The sequence below is a fragment of the Ictidomys tridecemlineatus genome, chromosome 1 (assembly GCF_052094955.1).
Source record: "Ictidomys tridecemlineatus isolate mIctTri1 chromosome 1, mIctTri1.hap1, whole genome shotgun sequence".
NCBI classification, from domain to species: domain Eukaryota; kingdom Metazoa; phylum Chordata; class Mammalia; order Rodentia; family Sciuridae; genus Ictidomys; species Ictidomys tridecemlineatus.
This window is the reverse complement of record NC_135477.1, coordinates 215,305,520-215,325,641: the sequence shown is the minus strand read 5'-3', so window position 1 is coordinate 215,325,641 and position 20,122 is coordinate 215,305,520. Positions and strand designations below refer to the sequence as shown.

At 33.7% G+C, this 20,122-nt stretch overlaps 1 protein-coding gene across 7 annotated transcripts in view; it reads left to right on the top strand.

The window, feature by feature from the left end:
• Positions 1 to 20,122, top strand: part of Ipo11 (importin 11) — a 207,335-nt gene that overhangs the window by 46,368 nt on the left and 140,845 nt on the right. For all 7 annotated transcript variants that reach the window (XM_078015991.1, XM_078015989.1, XM_013356118.4 and 4 more), the window contains 2 exons: positions 14,912 to 15,044; positions 16,583 to 16,641. In XM_078015991.1, the coding sequence (XP_077872117.1) occupies positions 14,912 to 15,044; positions 16,583 to 16,641 (192 nt within the window). The remainder of the gene's footprint in view (positions 1 to 14,911; positions 15,045 to 16,582; positions 16,642 to 20,122) is intronic.

The following is a 20,122-nucleotide window of genomic DNA, read 5'->3' as shown; positions in this document are numbered from 1 at the left end:
GGATTGAAGTCAAGGGTACTTAACCACTGAGCCACATCTCCAGGCATTTTTTGTTTTTTATATAGAGAAGGACCTCGCTAAGTTACTTAGGGCCCTGCTAAGTTGCTGAGGCTGGATTTGTACTTTGTTATCCTCCTGCCTTAGCCTCCCAAGCTCCTGGGGTTACAAGCATGTACCACTGCTTCTGGCTGTCCCTACAATTATAACCTTTCCCCCCCTCTGTATTAAAATAGATTTTTTTTTTTTCAGGTGTGACACATTGCAGAATCAACAGTTGAACAAGTTTTGCAATGGCAAAATTGAGCTTGATTTCACACAAAAAGAAATTAATTTCCTATAAAACAGAATACCTTTTCAAACAAACCAGAATATTAAAAAAAATCACATCAATTTCAGTTAAAATAAAAAATCTAAAGCCACTGAAAGCAATACAATTTAAGCACCAATAGTAACTCTAATGTAAGTATGATGTGTAAACCACAGAGGTATATATTGAAAAATGAAATAATTGGAACCTCAAAAAGAAAAATATCTTTTGAAAATTATACATATCACTTTTTTTTTTTTTTTTAGAAAAATGACCTAACATTTATGCAAAAGACTTGTTTTCCAGTGGTGAATGTTTCTTTGTGTTGAGTAACTTTGGGATTTTTAGCAAGAGTCTTTGTGATTGTTATAAATTTCCTTTCAGTTCTAAGATTGTTTGATTCTATGAATTTATAATATCTTATTTATCTAGGTTAATTGTATTAGTATAATTAATGTTTTGAGACAGGTGGGCATGGTAGTATGTGCCTGTTGTTAACAGCTCTTTGAGAGGTTGAGGCAATCAGGATTGCTTGAGTCCAGGTGTTTAAAAGAAGAGAAAATTTTACTTATAATTTAAATATGGATTTTTACATTTGATTTTTTTATTTCTTTTTGTGATGATGGGGATTGAACCCAGAGCATTGAGCATGCAAGGCAACTTTTCTACCATTAAGTGATAGAATGTTTTTTTGAATGTTTTTTGAATGTTTTCTTGAATGTTTCTTGAATTTTTTTTTTTGACTTTAGCTTTTAGAACAGTTTTAGGTTCTTAGTAATATTGAGTAGAAGGTACACAGATTTCCCTAAGATATATGTCTGCTGCCCCCATATGTGGTGCATAGCATCCCCTATTTACAGCATCCTCCACCAAAGTACTATATTATTTATGATTAATTAACCTGCATTAGTTATAGTTAATGAACCATACATGTTTATTACCCAAAGTCCTTAATCCTCTTGGAACCACAGATCATTTTATTGTTTACATAGTTTTGCCTTTGCCAGAGTATCATTTGATTAGAATCATACAGTCCAGAACATTTTTAGTTTGGCTTTTCTCACTTTCTGATATACATTTAAGTTTCCTCTATGTCTTTTTTTTTTTTTAAATTTTTCTTATTTTTTTTTTTTAGTTGTAGTTGGACACAATACCTCTATTTCATTTATTTATTTTTTTAATGTGGTGCTGAGGATCAAACCCAGTGTCCCGTACGTGCGAGACGAGCACTCTACTGCTGAGCCACATCCCCAGCCCCTCCTCTATATTTTTTCATGACTTGATAGTCTTTTTTTTTTTTTTTTTTGGTACTGAATTAAATTCAGGTTCTTTCACGTGATGGGCAAGCACTAAGCTACATCTTTCTATTGGATTTTATTAATTGATTAATTTATTTATTTGTGGTAGTAGGAGGCTCAACCCAGAGTGCTTTACCACCAAGCTACATCTTCAACCATTTTTATTTTATTTTGAGACAGGGTCTCACTGAGTTACCAGGGTTGACTTTAAACTAGTGATCTTCCTGCTTCAGCTTCCTGAGTTGCTAGGATTACAGGAGTGTACCACTGTGGCTGACTGATGGATCATTTCCTTTTAGTTCTGAAGAACATTCCATTTTCTGGATGTACCACAGTTTATGTGTGCATTTGCAGAATGACATTATAGTTTCTTGCATGTTTTAACATTATGAATATGGTTACTTTAAGTATCCATGTATAGGTTTTTGTGTGGATATATGATTTCTATTTCTTTGGGTAAATACGTAGTAGTGTGATTGCTGGATCTAATGATAAGAGAATGTTTAGTTTTCTGTTTAGTTTTCTTAAGAAACCATTAGACTGTCTTCTGAACATCTCTAATGTTTTGAATTTCCACTAGCAGTGAATAAGAGTTCTTCCTTGCCAGTATTTGATATTGTCAGTGTTTTGGATTTGGCCATTTTAGCAGGTGTATGATTATATCTCATTGTTATTTTAATTTGTTTTGACATACTGTGTGGATTATTTTTTTATGCTGTATATTTTCTTTGGTGAGGTGTCAAGGTCTTTGGCCCTTGTTTTCAAATCAGGTTGTGTGTTTTTAATATTTTTTTTTAGTTGTCCATGAACCTTTAATTTATTTATTTATTTATTTATTTGTGGTGCTGAGAATTGAACTCAGTGTCTCGAACATGCTAGGCAAGTGCTCTGTACCACAGAGCTACAACCCCAGCCCCTTGTTTTGTGTTTTTATTGTTGGGTTTTAAGAGTTCTTTGTATAGTTTTACTAACAGTTCTTTATCTAATGTGTCTTTTGCAAGTATTTTTTTTCCTTTTTATTCTATTAACAGTGTTTTTTCCTTTTTTAAAAAAATTTGACCTTTATTTTGTTTATTTGTTTTTATATGGTGCTGAGAATCAAACCCAGAGCCTCACTCATGCTAGGCAAGCACTTTATCACTGAGCTATATTACCCCAGCCTGTATTAACAGTTTTACAGAGGAGAAATTTTTAATTTTAATGAAGTCCAGCTTATTAATTTTTTATTTCATGTATTTTTTATTTCATGATTGTACCTTTGGTATTGCATCTAAAAAGTCATTGCCAAATCCAAGGTCATCTAGATTTTTTCTTTGTTTTAGGACTTTTTATAGTTTGTCTTCACAGGATATTTATTTTTGTGAGGGGTGGGTACTCGGGATTGAACCCAGGGACTTCTATCTCTGAGGTCTATCACTAGCTCTTTAGCTCTTAATTCTTTTTTTGACTGGGAATTGAACTCAGGGGCACTGGACCACTGAGCCACAACTCCAGTCCTATTTTGTATTTCATTTAGAGATGGGGTCTCACTGAGTTGCTTAGCACCTTTGAGACAGGATTTCGCTAAATTGCTTAGGGATCACTAAAGCTTAGGTTGTGGATGAGAGAGAGAGAGAGAGAGACAGAGAGACAGAGACAGAGAGAGACTATGTGTGTGTGTGTGTTTATACTGTATATAAAGGAAAGAACAACCCTTTGGTAGGAATTTATTTAAGGAAACAGAGGCTTTAGATTACTGATTTGATCTTTTCAAAAGGAGCTGTGACTAGGGGTGTAGCCTACTGGTAAGAGTGCTTGTCTAGCAGGCATAAGATCCTAGGTTCATTTTCCAGCACCAAGGTGGTGGTGGGGAAAAGGAGCTATGCACTGAACAGAAGAGATTTTGAGCATGGCATGGTGTGTATTCTTTTGGTATGGTTCACAAGGTACCATTTTTGGGTTCTAGGAAGAGAGTTCTGGAGTAAGAATAAAAATACATAAACCTTATCACCAAAAATCTCTGTAAGTTGCTTTTGAAAACAGTGCTTATTTATGCTTCATTCTTTCATTTATCCATCGTTTTTATTTCTACTCTGTGCCAGTCACTTTATTGGATTTCTGAGATAACAGCTATGAACAAAGTTAGGGTTCTAAATGGGGAAGATAGGGTGGTTTGATATTTTGGGTACTTGAGAACAGTTGTTGGTCAGAGATAGTCTATAGTGACCCTCCTGAACTTAAGCTGCACACTTTACTTTTAAATAAGAAAAGCAGTAATAGATGTTAGGGTTTTTGGGAATGTCTTTCATTAACAGGAAGTAAATATCAACTGAGAAACATTGGCAGTTTGGCTAGAAGTTCCTCTGAGATGTTTTTTGTACCTAACAAAGCTTCTGCTTGACACTTTGTGGTCATTTGACATACAAAAGGTTTGTCAGAATTAAGTGGGGGCAAATTTATATTTAAGCCTTATATTAAAGAAAAACTGATTGTTACTAAAATAACTATCTTTTTGGCTATTATTAAGCTGGTGTTTTTAAATTTTTAGAAATATTTATACAGAAAAATAAAGAAAAAAAGGAACTGCCATGTAACTATCACCTAGATTTAATTGTCAACAATCTACTTTTACTTTATCACTTGTTCTGAGCTGTTTCAAAGTAATTAAAAATATTTTGTGATATTATATTGCTTAACTCTTCTGTATTGCTCTTTGATGAGATAGACTTATTTTGCTTTGCACTTATTAACTAAATTTTAATCATGTTACTATTTTGCTCTTTGAAGTATACATGTTGTTGAAGAGGGAGAGAGCATAGAGTTTAGAAGTCACCAGGGTGATAAAGGAGAGCAGTCACTGATGATTTCATGGAACTTGAGTGTATACAATCAAGTGGTATTTAAAATTTTGCTGGAACTGGAGATATTAGACAGAAGATACCTCTTTTAAAAGATCCAAAGCAGCAAGAATTAGTAAGCAGTGTGGGCTGGACTGTTGCTGAAGAACTGTATTCATGTAGTGATGATTACTGGATAGTGAAGTATAACTTGTTACTAAGTTAGAAAAAGTTGAAAAAAAGTGTAGAAGCTCAGTGTGGAGCAGTGCTTTCAGGAAGATGAAATTATGAAGGAACAGCATTAGTTACAGTTGGAGAAGCTAGGTAAATTAAAATTTGGTCAAGGACTGGGATGCTTAGATTAACTTTAGCTCAACAAAGAACACCAGTGTATTCAGTAATAGGGCTTTGATTTAAGCAACGATCTTTATTCATTAGACAAGCAGCTGATCATTAAACCTTTTCAACCAAATGATAAAATTTTACAGTGGAAAGCTAATAATTACAAGTTGATTGTGAGTCAATAAGTGATCTTATTTTATTCTCTAATTAAGACTGTAAATATTAGGTGTGGGATAGTTATGGTCACCTGCAGTATGATTTAAGCATCCTGTTATGTCAGTTGCTTGAGCTCCAGATGGAAAATTATTTATTATTGGGTTATTTTACACTTTACACTGTGTGATAAAACTGGGTCATTAAATATATACTACTTATCAGGCAATGTCCTAGAATCTGGGGCTTGAAAAAAAAAAAAAAAAAAAGTAAAGCCTTTCACTCAGGTTGTTAACAGGCTGCTGCAGAATCAGATGCTAAGACCTATAGAATGCTGTGATAAGTTGTACAGCACTGTGAAGGTGTGGGAAAGCCTACTCTTCAAGTGGTACACTGATTGAAGAACTGAGGCTTGATGAATTAGTAGTGCTCCAAGAAGACAGGTGAGAGAAAGAGTATGGTGTGTAATGTCAATAGGATTTTGTACAGAATGGTAGTACTAGGAGGTGATACAGAAAAGCTAAACTCATACCAAATTTGTGCTTGCAATGTAAGAGGTTAGACTTCAAGAAAAAAACAGTCCTAAAATTCATTTGGAAAAATTTTAAAGACTCAGAATAACCAAAATAGTTCCAAGCAAAAAAAAAAAAAAAAAAAAGGAATGCTGGAGGCATCACAATATTCAACTTTACACTGTACTACAGAGGTATAAAAACAAAAACTGGCATAGTATTGGCATAAAACCAGACACATAGCCCAATGGAATGTATAGATTACACAAAAACAATCCCAAACAGTCATGTGATTCTTGACAAAGGTGTTAAAAATATATTTTGGAGAAAAGATAGCCTTTTAACAAATAGTGCTGGGAAAACTGGATGTCTTTATGTGAAAGAGTGAATCTAGGTCCCTGTCTCTCATTTGCACAGAAGTAAACTCAAAAGTGGGTCAAAGACCTAGGTATCAGACCAGAACTTTGCAACTCCTTGAAGAAAATGAAGGGTCAGTACTTCAACATACAGGCACAGGCAACAAATTTCTTAATAGGATTCCTAAAGCTCAGAAAATAATGCCAAGAATTAATATATGGGATGGCATTGAATAAAACACTTCAGCACAGTTAAATACATGAAAAAATATTCAACATCTTCAGCAATTAGGGAAGTGCAGGTCAAAACTATGCAGAGATTTCATCTCAACCCAATCAGAATGGCAACCACCAAAACCACAAATAAGTACTGGAGAGGATGTTGGGGAAAATGAACACTTGGGATTGTAAATTAGTACAACCACTTTGAAATCAGTATGACATTTCCTCAAAAGAATAGGAATGACCCAGCTATATTTCTCACCAGTATTTATCCTAAAGAATTAAAGTCATCATACTATAGTGATACTTGCATACTCATGGATATAACAGCCCAGTTCATCATGGCCAAATTATAGAACTAGTTTAAGTGTCTGTAACAGATGAATAAGTAAAGAAAATGTGGCATATATACACAATGTAATGTTTTTCAGCCAAAAGGAAAAAAATTTTTTTTTTGCAGGAAAAGGGGTAGAACTGAGAGCATTTTGTTAAGCAAAGTAAGCCAAACTCAGAATGTCAGAGGTTATATGTATTCCATCATGTGGAAGCTAAAGAAGAAAAGAGGAGGAAGGCTTTTTTTTGTTTGTTTTAGGGGTGTGTGTGTGTGTGTGTGTGTGTGTGTGTGTGTGTGTAAGTGAATCTAATTAAAATAAAAGGGAGACCAGTAGAGTAAAGAAATCAGGGAGAGGTGGGGGTGGTGGAAAAGGAGCTGGAGAAGGAGATTGGCCAAATTTGTTATATTGTGTGCATGTATGAATGTTTAACAGTGAATTCTACTACTACACATAATTATAATGCACGAATAAAAAATTAAAAAAAAAACCATTTGTTAAAATAATCATTTTGCTTTTATCACACTGAAGAAGGGTGAAAATAGTGACTTAATGACATTTAATTTTTTTGCCCAATTTTCTTTTTTTGAGTGGGGGGTGGGCCTGGGATTGAACTCAGTGGCACTCAACCACTGAGCCACATCCCCAGCCCTTATTTGTATTTTATTTAGAGACAGGGACTCACTGAGTTACTTAGCACCTGGCTGTTGCTGAGTCTGGCTTTGAACTTGTGATCCTCCTGTCTCAGCCTCCTGAGCTGCTGGGAATATAGTTGTGTGCCACTGCACCTGGCTGTTTGTCCAATTTTCTACATGGTTATTAAAAACATTTTTACAAGTGTCTTGTCAGGAAAATGAATAAGGTTATTAGAGTACATTTGGCTATGTCTTTTAAAATCTTTTCATTTAGAATAGTATTTATTTCCTTTTTCATCTTCTGATGGTTTAAAATAGGCACAGTCAGTCTGGTAGTGTCCCACCTTCGGCATTTGTTGTTTATATGTTTTTTGATTAGGTTCAGACTAGAATAAGGTTTTGACATTTGTTGTGTCAGTCTTAATGATAAATTGTGTGGCTTTGATTTAGAAAATCTTTTGCTATCTTTTCTTGAGGAGAAATTGTGAGGACAGTGGTCTTGAAGCTATAAAAATGTGAAGAATATTTGAAATGCTAAAAGAAATTAAAGCCAATTTTTTTTTAACTTTTCTCTGCTTCTCTGTTAAAGTCACTAAATAGTCAGTGGGTGGCACTATTTGTTCTTGTTTAGAAATAAAAAGTGCAAGTATTTGAGTTTTGCATGAACCAGTGCCTGAAGTGTTTTATTAAATAGCTTATTTTCTTATTGTTTCACTGAATATTCCTTTCCTCCTTCACATTTTTAGAAGAAAATGTAAAAAGAATTTTTTTTATTCTTCATACTTGCTTTCTTTATTACTTTTTTCATCTGAGCTTTTTATACATATATATAAGTTGATATTATCTGGGTCAGGTAAAAGTTTATGCAGAACTTGTAGATATATGATAGTTGGCTACGGTTTCTTCTTTATACCAGTGGTTTCTTTATTTGTCTCATATAGTTGGTTGAAAGATGTTAAAGAAAAATTATTGAAGCAAACTTTATTTTAGAGGGGATTATCAGTGGGTTTTTGTAGTAGGAAAAGACAGAGATTGGGTGCAACTCTAAGTTTTATTTGTTTTGTTTGAGATGGAGTTTTGCTCTGTTTCCCAGGCTGGACTTTAATTCATCGTGATCCTACTGCCTCAGTCTCCCAAGTAGCTGGGATTCTAGGTATGCACCACCATGCCTAGCAAGGCACAACTCTAAATACAAAAAAAAGATGGGAATTCGCTGGGCACAGTGGCACATGCCTGTAATTCCAGTGGCTTGGGAAGCTGGTTCAAAGCCAGCCTCAGTAAAAGTGAGTCATTAAGCCACTCAGTGAGACCCTGTCTCTAAATGAAATACAAAAAAGGGCTGGGGATGTGGCTCAGTGCTTGAGTGCTCCCAGAGTTCAATCCCAGATTTTAAAAGCGTGGTGGTGGTGGTGGGGGATTCTTAGCCAAGTAGCACTGGTGTGAGATGGTGGAAGGAGTTAGTAGAAATCTCAGGTGAGGGAGGTTACTGGCTAAACCAATCCAACAGTCTTCCAGTGTCTTGGAAGGCAGGCCAGGTGATCAGATATCCTCTGGAGAATTGTGAATATGTGAAACCTGATTAGATTCTGGGAGAGATCAGATATCTAGGGAAGGATTTTGGCTATACAAATTCAGTGATTCTTGCAAAAATTGGTTATTAGGAAAACAGAGAAGTCTAAAATTTTCAAGCCTATTTAGGAAGAGGATTTAGGAAGGTAGACTAAATTTTGCTTAAGGAGAGGCTCTTGGTCAAGGGTAGTGCTCTTGCTTCTTCATTCTAATCATTCCTATTTGTTTAGAAGTTCTTTGTAGTTAGCCAACAACAACAAAACTTGAACGTTAATAGATGCTTAGCTTCTGGAATATGAAACAAAAAATATTATTATTATTATTATTATTTTGGTACCGGGGATTGAACCCAGGGGCACTTAACCATTACTAGATCCCCAGTCCTTTTTATGTTTCCGAAACAGGGCCACACAAAGTTGTACAGAGAAGTTTAGGTTAAGCAGTAGTTTGAAGGAGAAGATGTAAAGAAGAGCCGTAAATAATTAACTCGGGTTGTCATTTTGCTGTAAGCCAGAGACTGGTCCATAGTATGGTTTTTTTTGGTCTTGAAACTTGGATATGACATCCTTTGAGTTTTATTTTAGGGTTAGAGATGTCCTCTCCAGTGACTTAGAAGGCTGAAGAAGGAGGTTTTAAAGTTCGAAGCCAGATTCAGTAATTTAGCAAGAACCTGTTTAAAAATTAAAAGGGCATGGGCTGTAGCTCAGTGGTAGAGTGCCCCTGGGTTTAATCCCCAGTACAATACCCCCCTCCTTTCCCCTGAAAAGACTAAGTATGGGGCTGGGATTGTGGCTCAGCAGTAGAGTGCTCGCTTAGCACGTGTGAGACCCTGGGTTCGATTTTTAGCACCACATAAAAAATAAAATAAGTATATTGTGTCCAATTACAACTAAAAAAAATAAATATTAAAAAAAAGACTAAGTACAAAATGGATCTAAAGGTACAGTCAAGGCTATTGATTTTATTCTTCTGGATGAAATATTTGCCACAATAAAATATACTTGTTTAAATTTACTTTTTATAAAATTCTTACTCCTTAACTGCATCTCAATCTTCCCATTTCACTTCTTTTGCATTCTTCTGACAAAATATTTTTATGATTTATGTGTTTGGGAAAGTATAGGATACAGTATTTACATATATGCATATTAAAAATTAGAATGATAGGTTTTCTAATTTCTGGACATCTACTTTATTCTCTGAAATGATTTTACTTAAGATGAAAGACATTATTTTATGGTTTATTAATGTTAAAAGTTTAAATTTTATGAGTATAGCATTTTTTTCTTCAGATTATTGCTTTTTTCTTCTTTAGATTGTTTTCTGATAAGATTGAATGTTTGCTTCTTGTTATAATATTACTTCAAGAGAAGATGTCACTCTGACTTTTTTTTATTGGTGCACAATATTTATACATAATAGTGGGATTCATTGTGATAGATTCATCCATGTACATTACATAATTTGATTGATTTCATTCTCTAGTACCTCTCCTTTGCCTTCCCTCTTCCCTCTGTTTTTCTTTTTCTGCCCTACTGCTCTCTCTTCTATACTCATGAGAACCCTTTATATTCTCCCATCCCCATTACCTTCTATACATGAGAAGAAAACATATGATCGTTGACTTTTGGAGTCCACTTAGCATGATGTTCTCTAGTTCTATCCATTTACTGGCAAATGATATAATTCCATTCTTTTTTAGGCTGGATAAAATTTTCTTGTTAGATATACCATATTTTCTTTATCACAGATACCTAGGCTGGTTACATAATTTGACTGTTGTCAATTGTGCTGCTATAAATATGGAGATGCGTGTATCACTGTGATATGCTCATTTTAGTTCCTTTAGATAAATACCAAGGAGTGGAATAGGTGGGTCAAATGGTGGTTTCATTCCTAGTCTTTTGATTGTACTGATTTCTGTAATGGTTGTAGTAATTTAAAATTCTCCAATGTTGAGTGTTCCTTTCCCCTGTGTCCTTGCCAGCATTTTTTGTAAGTATTGGTATTAGTGTTAGTTTTAGTGTTAGTACTCTTGATGATGACCATTCTGTGTTGAAATCTCAGTGTAGTTTTGATTTGCATTTTCCTGATTGCTGAAGATGTTGATCATGTTTTTCATTTATGTTGGGCATCTGTATTTCTTTTGAGAAATGCCTGTTTAGTTCATTTGCTCATTCATTGATTAGATTGTTATTACTTTTTTTTTTAGTGTTGAGCTTTGTGAGTTCTTTCTGTGTTCTGAATATTAACCTTGTGTCGATAGAGTAACATTTAAAGATTTTCTCCCATTCTGTTAACTTTATCTTCACATTCTTGTTTCCTTTATTACACAGAAGCTTTTTAATTGGATACCATACTATTTACTTATTCTTGTTCTTATTTCTTGAGCTTCAGGAGTCTTAGAAGAAAGTCATTGCCTGCACCTCTATGTTGGAATGTCGACCCTGTTTTCTTAGAACAGTTGCAAAATTTGTGGTCTTTGATCCACTTTGAGTTGAATTGTATAGAGTGAGCTAGTTTTATTCATCTACATATGGATATATAATTTTCCAAAAGGCTGTCTTTTCTCCAGTATGTTTTTGGCACCATTGTCAAGGATCAGATGACTGTATTTGTTTGTGTGCCTTCTTTAGATTAACTTTTTATGATATTTGCTGCTTATGCTATGATATTTGGGCTATAATGAAACATTTGGATTTAAATAATTTGATCTTACTCTTTGAAATATGAGAATATGCAAAAATGGCTTAAGAAATAGTCATTGACTCTATTATCAAGTACACACAGAAAAGAGGGCCAAGGCCTATTTCTGATTTAGTTGACAAAGATACAGAGGCCCATCATTTTTTGCTTTTTATTAGAGACTTATAGTTATACATATCAGTTAGGTTCATCCTGACAGAATGATACATACATGGAATTCGATTTCACTTCACATTCCTCCCTCCTTTCCTTTCCACCTGTCTCCCCCCATTCTTCTCTCTCTTCTTTACTGATTTTTCCTTTAACCAATTTATCTATTTATCTATCTATTTATTTTATATTTGATCATTTCTACTTTTGCATAAAATTGAAATTCCCTGTGGTATGTTTACATAACGCACATAGCATGAATTTTCAAAATTTATTTTGCATTTCCTTCCTTTCCCCATCCCTCCTCCTTTCCTCTTGATCTTCTCTGATCTTCCCTGTGTCTTTATGATATCTGATCCTCCCCTCATTCTTTTCCTTATTTTGCTCTAGCTTCCACATACGAGAGGAAACATTGGGCCCTTTTACTTAGCATGATGTTCTCCATTTTCATCCATTTAAAAGCAAATACTATAATTTCAATCTTTATGACTGAGTAAAAGTACATTATGTATATATACCACTGTTTCGTTTTCCTTTTTTAAAAAAATGTTTATTTTTTAGCTTTAGGTGGACAAATATCTTTATTTTACATTTGTGTGGTGCTGAGGATCGAACCCAGTGCCTCGTGCATGCCAGGCGAGGGCTCTACCACTGAGCCACAACCCCAACCCCATACCACGGTTTCTTAATCCATTCATCTCTTGATGAGCATCTGGGTTGACTCCATGATTTGAATGTTGTAAATTGTGCTGCAATAAACATTGAGGTGGCTGTATTGCTGTTTGCTGATTTTAGTTCTTCAGATAAGTACCAAAGAATAGAATAGTGGGTCATATTGTGGTTTCATTTTTAGTTTTTTGAGGAATCCCCATACTGCTTTCCAAAGTGATGTTCTAGTGTGTAGTCTAGAGGGCCACTTTAAATAAAAAAAACTTCTTATTCTTTTTAGTTATACATGACAGTAGATATCATACATATGTGGAGTATAACTTCCCATTTTTATGGTTGTACATTATGTGGAATGAAACTGGTCATGTGTTTATAAATGAACATAGGAAACTTATGTCTGATTCATTTCTACTGTCCCATTCCTATCTCCCTTCCATCCCCTCATTCCCTCTTGTCCAATCCAATGAACCAGCAATCTGCATAGCAGAGACCATTCAGCCTTTGGTTTTTTGGGATTGGCTTATTTCACTTAGCATGATAGTTTCTATTTCTATCCATTTATCAGCAAATGCCATAATTTCATTTTTTATGACAAAGTAATATTCCATTGTGTACAGGTACCATATTTTCTTTATCAGTTCATCTGTTGAGGGATCCTTAGGTTGGAATTGATGTAGAGTGAGCTAGTTTTATTCATCTACATATGGATATATAATTTTCCAAAAGGCTGTCTTTTCTCCAGTATGTTTTTGGCACCATTGTCAAGGATCAGATGACTATATTTGTGAATTGAGCTACTATGAACATTGATGTGGCTGTATCAGTATAGCATGCTTTTTTTAAGTCTTTTGGGTATATACCAAAGAGTGAGATAACTAGGTCAAATGGTGGCTCCATTCCAAGTTTTCTGAGGAATCTCCATACTGCTTTCCAGCGGGGTTCACCAATTTCCAGTGCAAATAGCAATTTATGAGTGAACCTTTTCCCCACATCCTCACCAATATTCATTACTACTTGAATTCTTGATAATTGCCATTCTGACTGGAATGAGATGAAATCTCAGTGTAGTTTTAATTTGCATTTCTCTAATTGCTAGAGATGCTGACCATTTTTCAAAATATTTGTTGACTGATCGATTGTATTTCATCTGTTCAGTTCCTTTGCCCATTTATTGAGTCATATATTATTTGTGTGGGCTTTTTTTTCTTTCTTTTTTTTGGGGGGGGAGGTGTTAAATTTTTTGAGTTCTTTATATATCCTGAAGTGCAAGTGGTAAAGATTTTCTCCCATTCTGTCCGATCCCCCTTCATGTTCTTGATTGTTTTCCTTTGCAGTGAAGAAGCTTTTTAGTTTTATACTGTATACCATTTATTGATTCTGGATTTTTATTTCTTACACTGCAGGGGTCTTGTTGAGGAATACAGTTCCTAAGCTGTATTAGATGGAGATTTGGGCCTATCTTTTTCTCTAGTAGGCACTGGGTCAGAGGGCCACTTTCATATTCAGATAGTTTATTACTTAATTTGACATAAAAAGGAAGTTAGCTGAAGGTACCAGCTTTGCTTCATATGCTAGAAAGAATGACACTGCAACAATTGGGTATGTATGACTCTAGTGCAAGTTGTGGGATACCTCATTACTGAAAGGCAGTTTTATATTCCGCTGCTCTTTTTCAAGGGAAATGGGACAGAGACCTTTGTACTTCTTTAGAACCCGAGAATTGATGAGAAGCTATCCCAAAACAGCCTACCAGAGTTTAGGGATCAAACTGTTTTTGCCAATGTTTTTGAAAGCCCTATATCCTTTGTGTTCTAGGAAATCAAATGATATGTTCCAAGACTCAGAGTAGCTGAGGAAAAGGCAAAGTTAATCAAAATGATACAACCTGATAATCTTGAATAAGAAAAATATTTCAAATTACATTAATGATCACTAGTCAGTACTCTTGTATCTATTTATCTATTTATCTATTTTTAGCTAAGTGGCTATCCAGGTTTAGCTGTATTGCTCTGAGACCTTGTGGAAAGAACTGAAGATACCATACTGGTTCTGCTTCACACGGGGAGACAGAAGCTTACTACATTATTATTGGGAAAGTCAAGGTTTTTAAATAGTGGTATACATTAGGAATGCATCTGGAGAAGCCATGTGGTTTGTATGTTCCTGGGTTTAAATATCCCAGAGTTCTTTGCATAAAACTGGAACATAGAAAGTTTGACTACTTTATGGCTCTGGAGGCTGAGGCAAAAGAGTGCTGAGTGCAGAGCCAGCCTCAGCAAAAGTGAGGTGCTAAGCAACTCAGTGAGACCTTGTCTCCAAATAAAATACAAAATAGGGTTGGGCATGTGGCTCAGTGTTCAGTGCCCATGAATTCAATCCCCAGTCTCCCCCCCCCCAAAAAAAAAGAAATAAAGAAAAAGTTTGATTACTTTTTGTATGGTATAGTGTATTCATTTATCTGATATAATTAGTGAACACTCTACTAAAAAAAAACAGTCTGTTTTTTAAACTCGGGTTGCAAACCCATGATTAGAGGGGTAGAGGTGGTAAAGGTAAAAAATATCAGACTGCAGTGCAGACATTAGTTAAGTATTGGTTCAAGAAACTAATAGTTTCAGGGTGTGTGTGTGTGTGTTTGTGTTTAGAGCAATAGCCAGTGTATTTATGCTTTCTTATCTGCATTGGGACTAAAACATATTTGAAACATTACTAGAAATATTCTATTTTAAATCTTATTTAAAATGTTTTATGGTAAAACAAAAATGTATTACTTTGTAGTTCTAATTTATTATTGTTCTAAGTTTATAATATGTCATGAATTATTTGGTTTCTGTTTCTTTGTAGTTAGCTTCTGGAATTTATAATTTTGCCTGCTCTCTGTGGAATCATCATACAGATACATTCCTGCAGCAGATTTCTTCTGGCAGTGAAGCTGCAATTCTAAGTTCACTTGAACGAACTCTACTATCATTAAAAGGTACTGTTAATCTTGATATGTTTTTTTTTTTTAAGTGGTATACCTCAAGACAGTCACCAAATAGTTTTTTTTTTTTTGTTGTTGTTGTTGTTGTTGTTCCAGATTGCACTGGTAAAAATATTTTTGATTTCTTCCTGAGAGACAAGGGCTTATTGGTCATTTGTGAGGTTTTTTGGGGGGGGGACTTCTCCTCTACCTTTTTAAAATTCATATTACTATGGCCTTATGCCCCTGAATATATTCCTTTCATGGACCTCTACTTTTTGTTTCTACTTTACTTTTCTCATTCTTGGCCCCTATACTTCTCATTGTCTTGCTAACTTTTTTTTGAAGTATTAGAAGCTTGATTGAGCTTAATCTTATAGCCATCCTTTCCCAAAGGATGGTTATGCCTCAGGTTCACTTAGGTTTTTAGAAGTGCTTGAGGACTCATCAACCTGTGCTTTCTTAAACTTTGCTTATCTGCATTCCCTTAGCATAAATTTCTATTTCATCTTGCCTTAGTTATATATCTTGATGAATATATTCCAAGATTCTTTTTCTAAAACACACATTTGTTTCATATTCTTTCTCTTCCAGCCCCTCTCCTATTCTGGTTACTAAGACTTTTTTTGTTTTTGTTTTTGTTGTTTTTAATCTCATGTAAACTGTATTTCTTTCTTGCTACAATTCATTTGCATTCTTCCCAGTTTTACTTACTAGCTGTTCTATCATACTTACTCTCGTACCTTTGAATCCCACCACACATTCATGGCACTCCCCTAATGCATCACTTGTATTAATGAAACAAATCCCAAATTGTCAGCATGTTTTGGCAATTCCTGTGAACAAATGTGTAAATGATTTTAAGGGATTTTTGACAAAATCTGTTAATGGAAGTGAACTGAGATAATGTTGTCATTCCTTTTTTTTTTTTTTTTTTTTTTTGGTACCAGGGATTCAACCCAGGACACTTAACCCTACAAGTAGGATATATTAACCACATTTTACAAATGAGGAAAATTAGATCTAGAAGAAAGATTTCTCAAAATAATATAGCAGGTAGGCAGTGGACCAAGGATTTAAATCTAGTGTTGCCTGGAATTCTGTTATCCTACTTGTCTCTCAGTGCTCACGTTTGAGCACTAAATTCTATTTCAGATTTGAAATTAGTATAATTTTTATAAGACATTATAGTTCTATTAATGTAGCCTAATACTGAAGTTTTTTAGTCTATGTTAAAATTTATGGAGATAGCCTCAATTTCAAGTAAGAATACTGATAATTATATAAATTAAACTAAATTTTGCATTATAGCTATGATTAGTGACAACAACACTACTTTTGTGGTTCATAACTACTAGGCTTTCACTTCCTAACCAAACAACCCGGTGTTACTTTTCTTCTATTAAATGAGAGAGTAAAGGTAGATTAACCTTCAAGCTTGATTAGGTTTTATGATTCAGTTTTTATTATAATTGTGATTTTAGCTTAACATCATCATTATGATTTTAATGTGAAGAAATAAGATCCAAGTAAAGTTTACCTTTATTTTCCAGTGCTTCGTAAGTTAACTGTTAATGGATTTGTGGAACCTCATAAGAATATGGAGGTGATGGTGAGTAATAGAAGTAATTTTTTTCTTTGTGGCTTTGAGACAGTGTTTGGTCTTTTCTTGAATGTTTGAAAACATAATTTTCTTATCTGTCATTCATTTAAGAGTTTTAATTAAATAACTAGGGTTTTACCATTCTGTGTGTATAATAGATAGAGTGAACTTTTACACTTCTGGTCTGTTTTCACTGCATCAATGTAGTTATTTTATAAAGAGAGGATATAGGCCCTCTGTCTCAAAAATGATAGCATGGTACATTGGCAGTGTTAATTTGATTTTTAAATGAAAATTAACTCCTGTGAATTTGAGTGCTCTTACAATATTAGGTTCATTATAGACATTTATATCCTTGATATTTTTCTTTTGTTTTTAATGTATTTGAAATGAATTTCTTCTACTGATCATAAAATTAATACATGTTCTTTGCTGTCAGTTTACAAAGAATAAATTGATGAGAGAAAAACATTGACAAGCCCTTACAAGTTGTGATATATGTTCATTGTTGGTATATATCTATCTACTTTTTTCTTTACAAAAATGCATAGCTACATTTTCCGCCTAAATGAAATGGCATTTATATTCATTCAGATTTCTGTTAGTTTTATGAGTGAGTTTACCTCAGCTAAAATGTTGCTTTCTGTGGATCGCCTTGGGTACTGCATGAGACGTGAGGCGAAAAAATGCATCCCTTTGGGTCCTTTGACCTCCCTAACAGATATTTGACCAGAGCCACAGTTTTTTGTTTTTAATATTTAATGGATTCAATTTATTAGTAAGATTTTGGTTGAAGCATGGCTTTGTTCTTAAGAGAGTTTAAAATCCATATTGTCATGTGATACTTAGCTTGTTTTATAAAAGTTAACATGCTTTTTTGGTTTTTGTTTAAAAAAGGAATAAAAAAGTAACATGAGATACAAATTTTTCAATTTTGTTATCCAGAGGTTTTGTTAAACTTTAGAAACATTCTTTGAGGCATCTTATGTCTATACTTTCAGGTGTACTTTTTCTCTTCCTCAGTATTATATAAATGGGACCATATTTACATGCTGCTTCCTTATCTCCTTTTTAAGAAATTTTTTTTAACAAACTCAATATATTATGGATCATTTCCCCAGGTTAGTTATTGTTCTGTGTCATGTTTTTAAATGGTAATATGGTTTGTCCATATGTTTATCACTCAACTAATTTTTTTAAAAGATAAATTAATACAGGATTTCTCTAATTTATGTTGATAATTATTTATTGATAGATTTACTGGTTGTTTCAATTTTTAATTATTGATTGATAAGAGATATTGGAATGAACATTTAGGTACCTGTGTAGGGTACTTTTCAAATTATATCTTTAGGATATTTTCCTGAAAATGGAAATGTTATGCAGATCTATAATACTGATATTTATAATCACTTTGCTGGAAGATACAGCAAAAAAAAAAAAAAAATCTCAGTTTTAGACAGTGATACGTTTTAGTTGCCATAATACCAAAAGAAAATTTTCTGGAAACCAACTAAACATTACTCCCTCAATTCCCTAATTAGAATATAAGTTCAGTGAAGGCAAGGATTTATTTCTTTTTTATTTTATTTATTTATTTTTTTGTGGTTGTAGTTGTGGTGCTTGGGATTGAACCCAGGGCCTTGTGCATACAGGGCAAGTACTCTACCAACTGAGCTATATTGCCGACCCAGGACTTTGTTTTATTCACTGTTCACCCCAGAGCTTCAGCTGTAGAAGAAGTACTCAGTAGTTACTTGTTGAATGAATGCATATATATAATAAATTAGAATCAATGGATCAGAAAGCTCAGTAATTATATGTAATAGGACTCTTGAGTATCAGAATTAACTAAAGTATTGACAAAATTTGTCATTGTTTTCTGTGAAAACAAATTGATTTGGATTATATTCCTATAAAGTGGAATAGTGGTTTTCATTGAATATAATTAGTATTTTGTGAGCTTATGTCTTCTCTGTCTTCTTCTGTCTCCAGATACTATATATAAGACTTTTCTCAGTTATATGTCCCTTATTGTAGCATTTAAGGGACATAATCCAATTGAAAAAGGATTAAATTTGAACAAATTTGGGACTGCTTTTCAAATAATATAAAAATAGCATAAAACTTAAAAGATGCCAGAAGCAAATATGATAGTGGTGAGATTCTAGGCTTACGAGAAAGGGCCATTTTTCAGTTTGAATCTAAGCCTTTTTCTGAGAGTCTGGTCTTGGGTATTTACTTATCCTCACTGATACTCATTCTTTTTTTGTAATATGGAGATGAATTAATAGCACCTACCTCATTGGATGTTGTGAGAATTAAGGTAGATAATGATTTTGTAATAAGGTTGGAAAATAATTAATTACAATTTTATTGTTATTTTAATTTGAGTTTTTGTTCTATTATTACATAACATTAGTTGAATTGGCTTATTTGGACTATGGATTAGTCAGCTGCCTGTAATTCTGTATGCTTCTTTTTCTTTTCTTCCTTTTTTTTTTTTTTTTTTTTGCAGTTCTGGGGATCAAACCCAGGGCCTCAGTGCATGATAGGCAAGTGCCTTACTAATGAGCTATACTCCCAGCTCAATTCTGTACATTTCTGATTCTCTTGATTAGCCATGTATGACCTTTATAATTTTCTGCTATCTTTGGAGAATGCTGACTGATAATTTTATTTTTAAAAAAATTCTTTCCATTTTGTAGTTAATGTGTGGTACCATTAGTCCTTTTATAAAGTTAAAATACATATAGGATCATAGTGATCATATTTCATCTATATCGAAACCTTTTGCTGTTGCCTTATTCTATGCATCTATTGTTCATTATTTGTCAGTTATTCCCAACTGTGCTTAAATAGAAGAAATAATATGAAAATAGAAGAATGACAGAATTGCCAATAGGAAGATGGCAGTGGTGAAGTTAATTGCCCTACAATTGGTTTTACTGTGTTGACCATTGTGCTGCATCAGGTTTCAAGAAAGTATTTTTAAAAAACCTAGAAATGCAGTCATTTTACTCTTTTTAGCTTTTATTTAACACAGTTCAGAATTTAGACTTTCCTGTCTGAAATGGTAAAGAGAGGAAAGATGATATTTGAGAAATTGTTCCCAATTTTTTAGATTAATCATGTAATAGATGCTGAGACTGAGAGCAGCACTTTAAATTCTAATGATGATGGTGACATTGATTGTCTAAGTAAAATCTCAGCCTATAAATCTTGATGATATCCTAATTGAATTTTTTCAAATTCAGCAATTGATGAATTGGTAGTATATTTCTGTAGACAAAGATAATATGGCATTATCGAGTTAAACATTGTTTTTGTGACAAACCTAGACCTTCCCTTTTGCTAAAAGCACATGACATTGACATCTTTTATGATGTTTACACACCCAAATTTAATGATACAAAGAAAACTTATTACAATGTTTATTTTTCTACTATAACTGTATAGTTATTTCTGCAAATTATTCATAAAAATATCT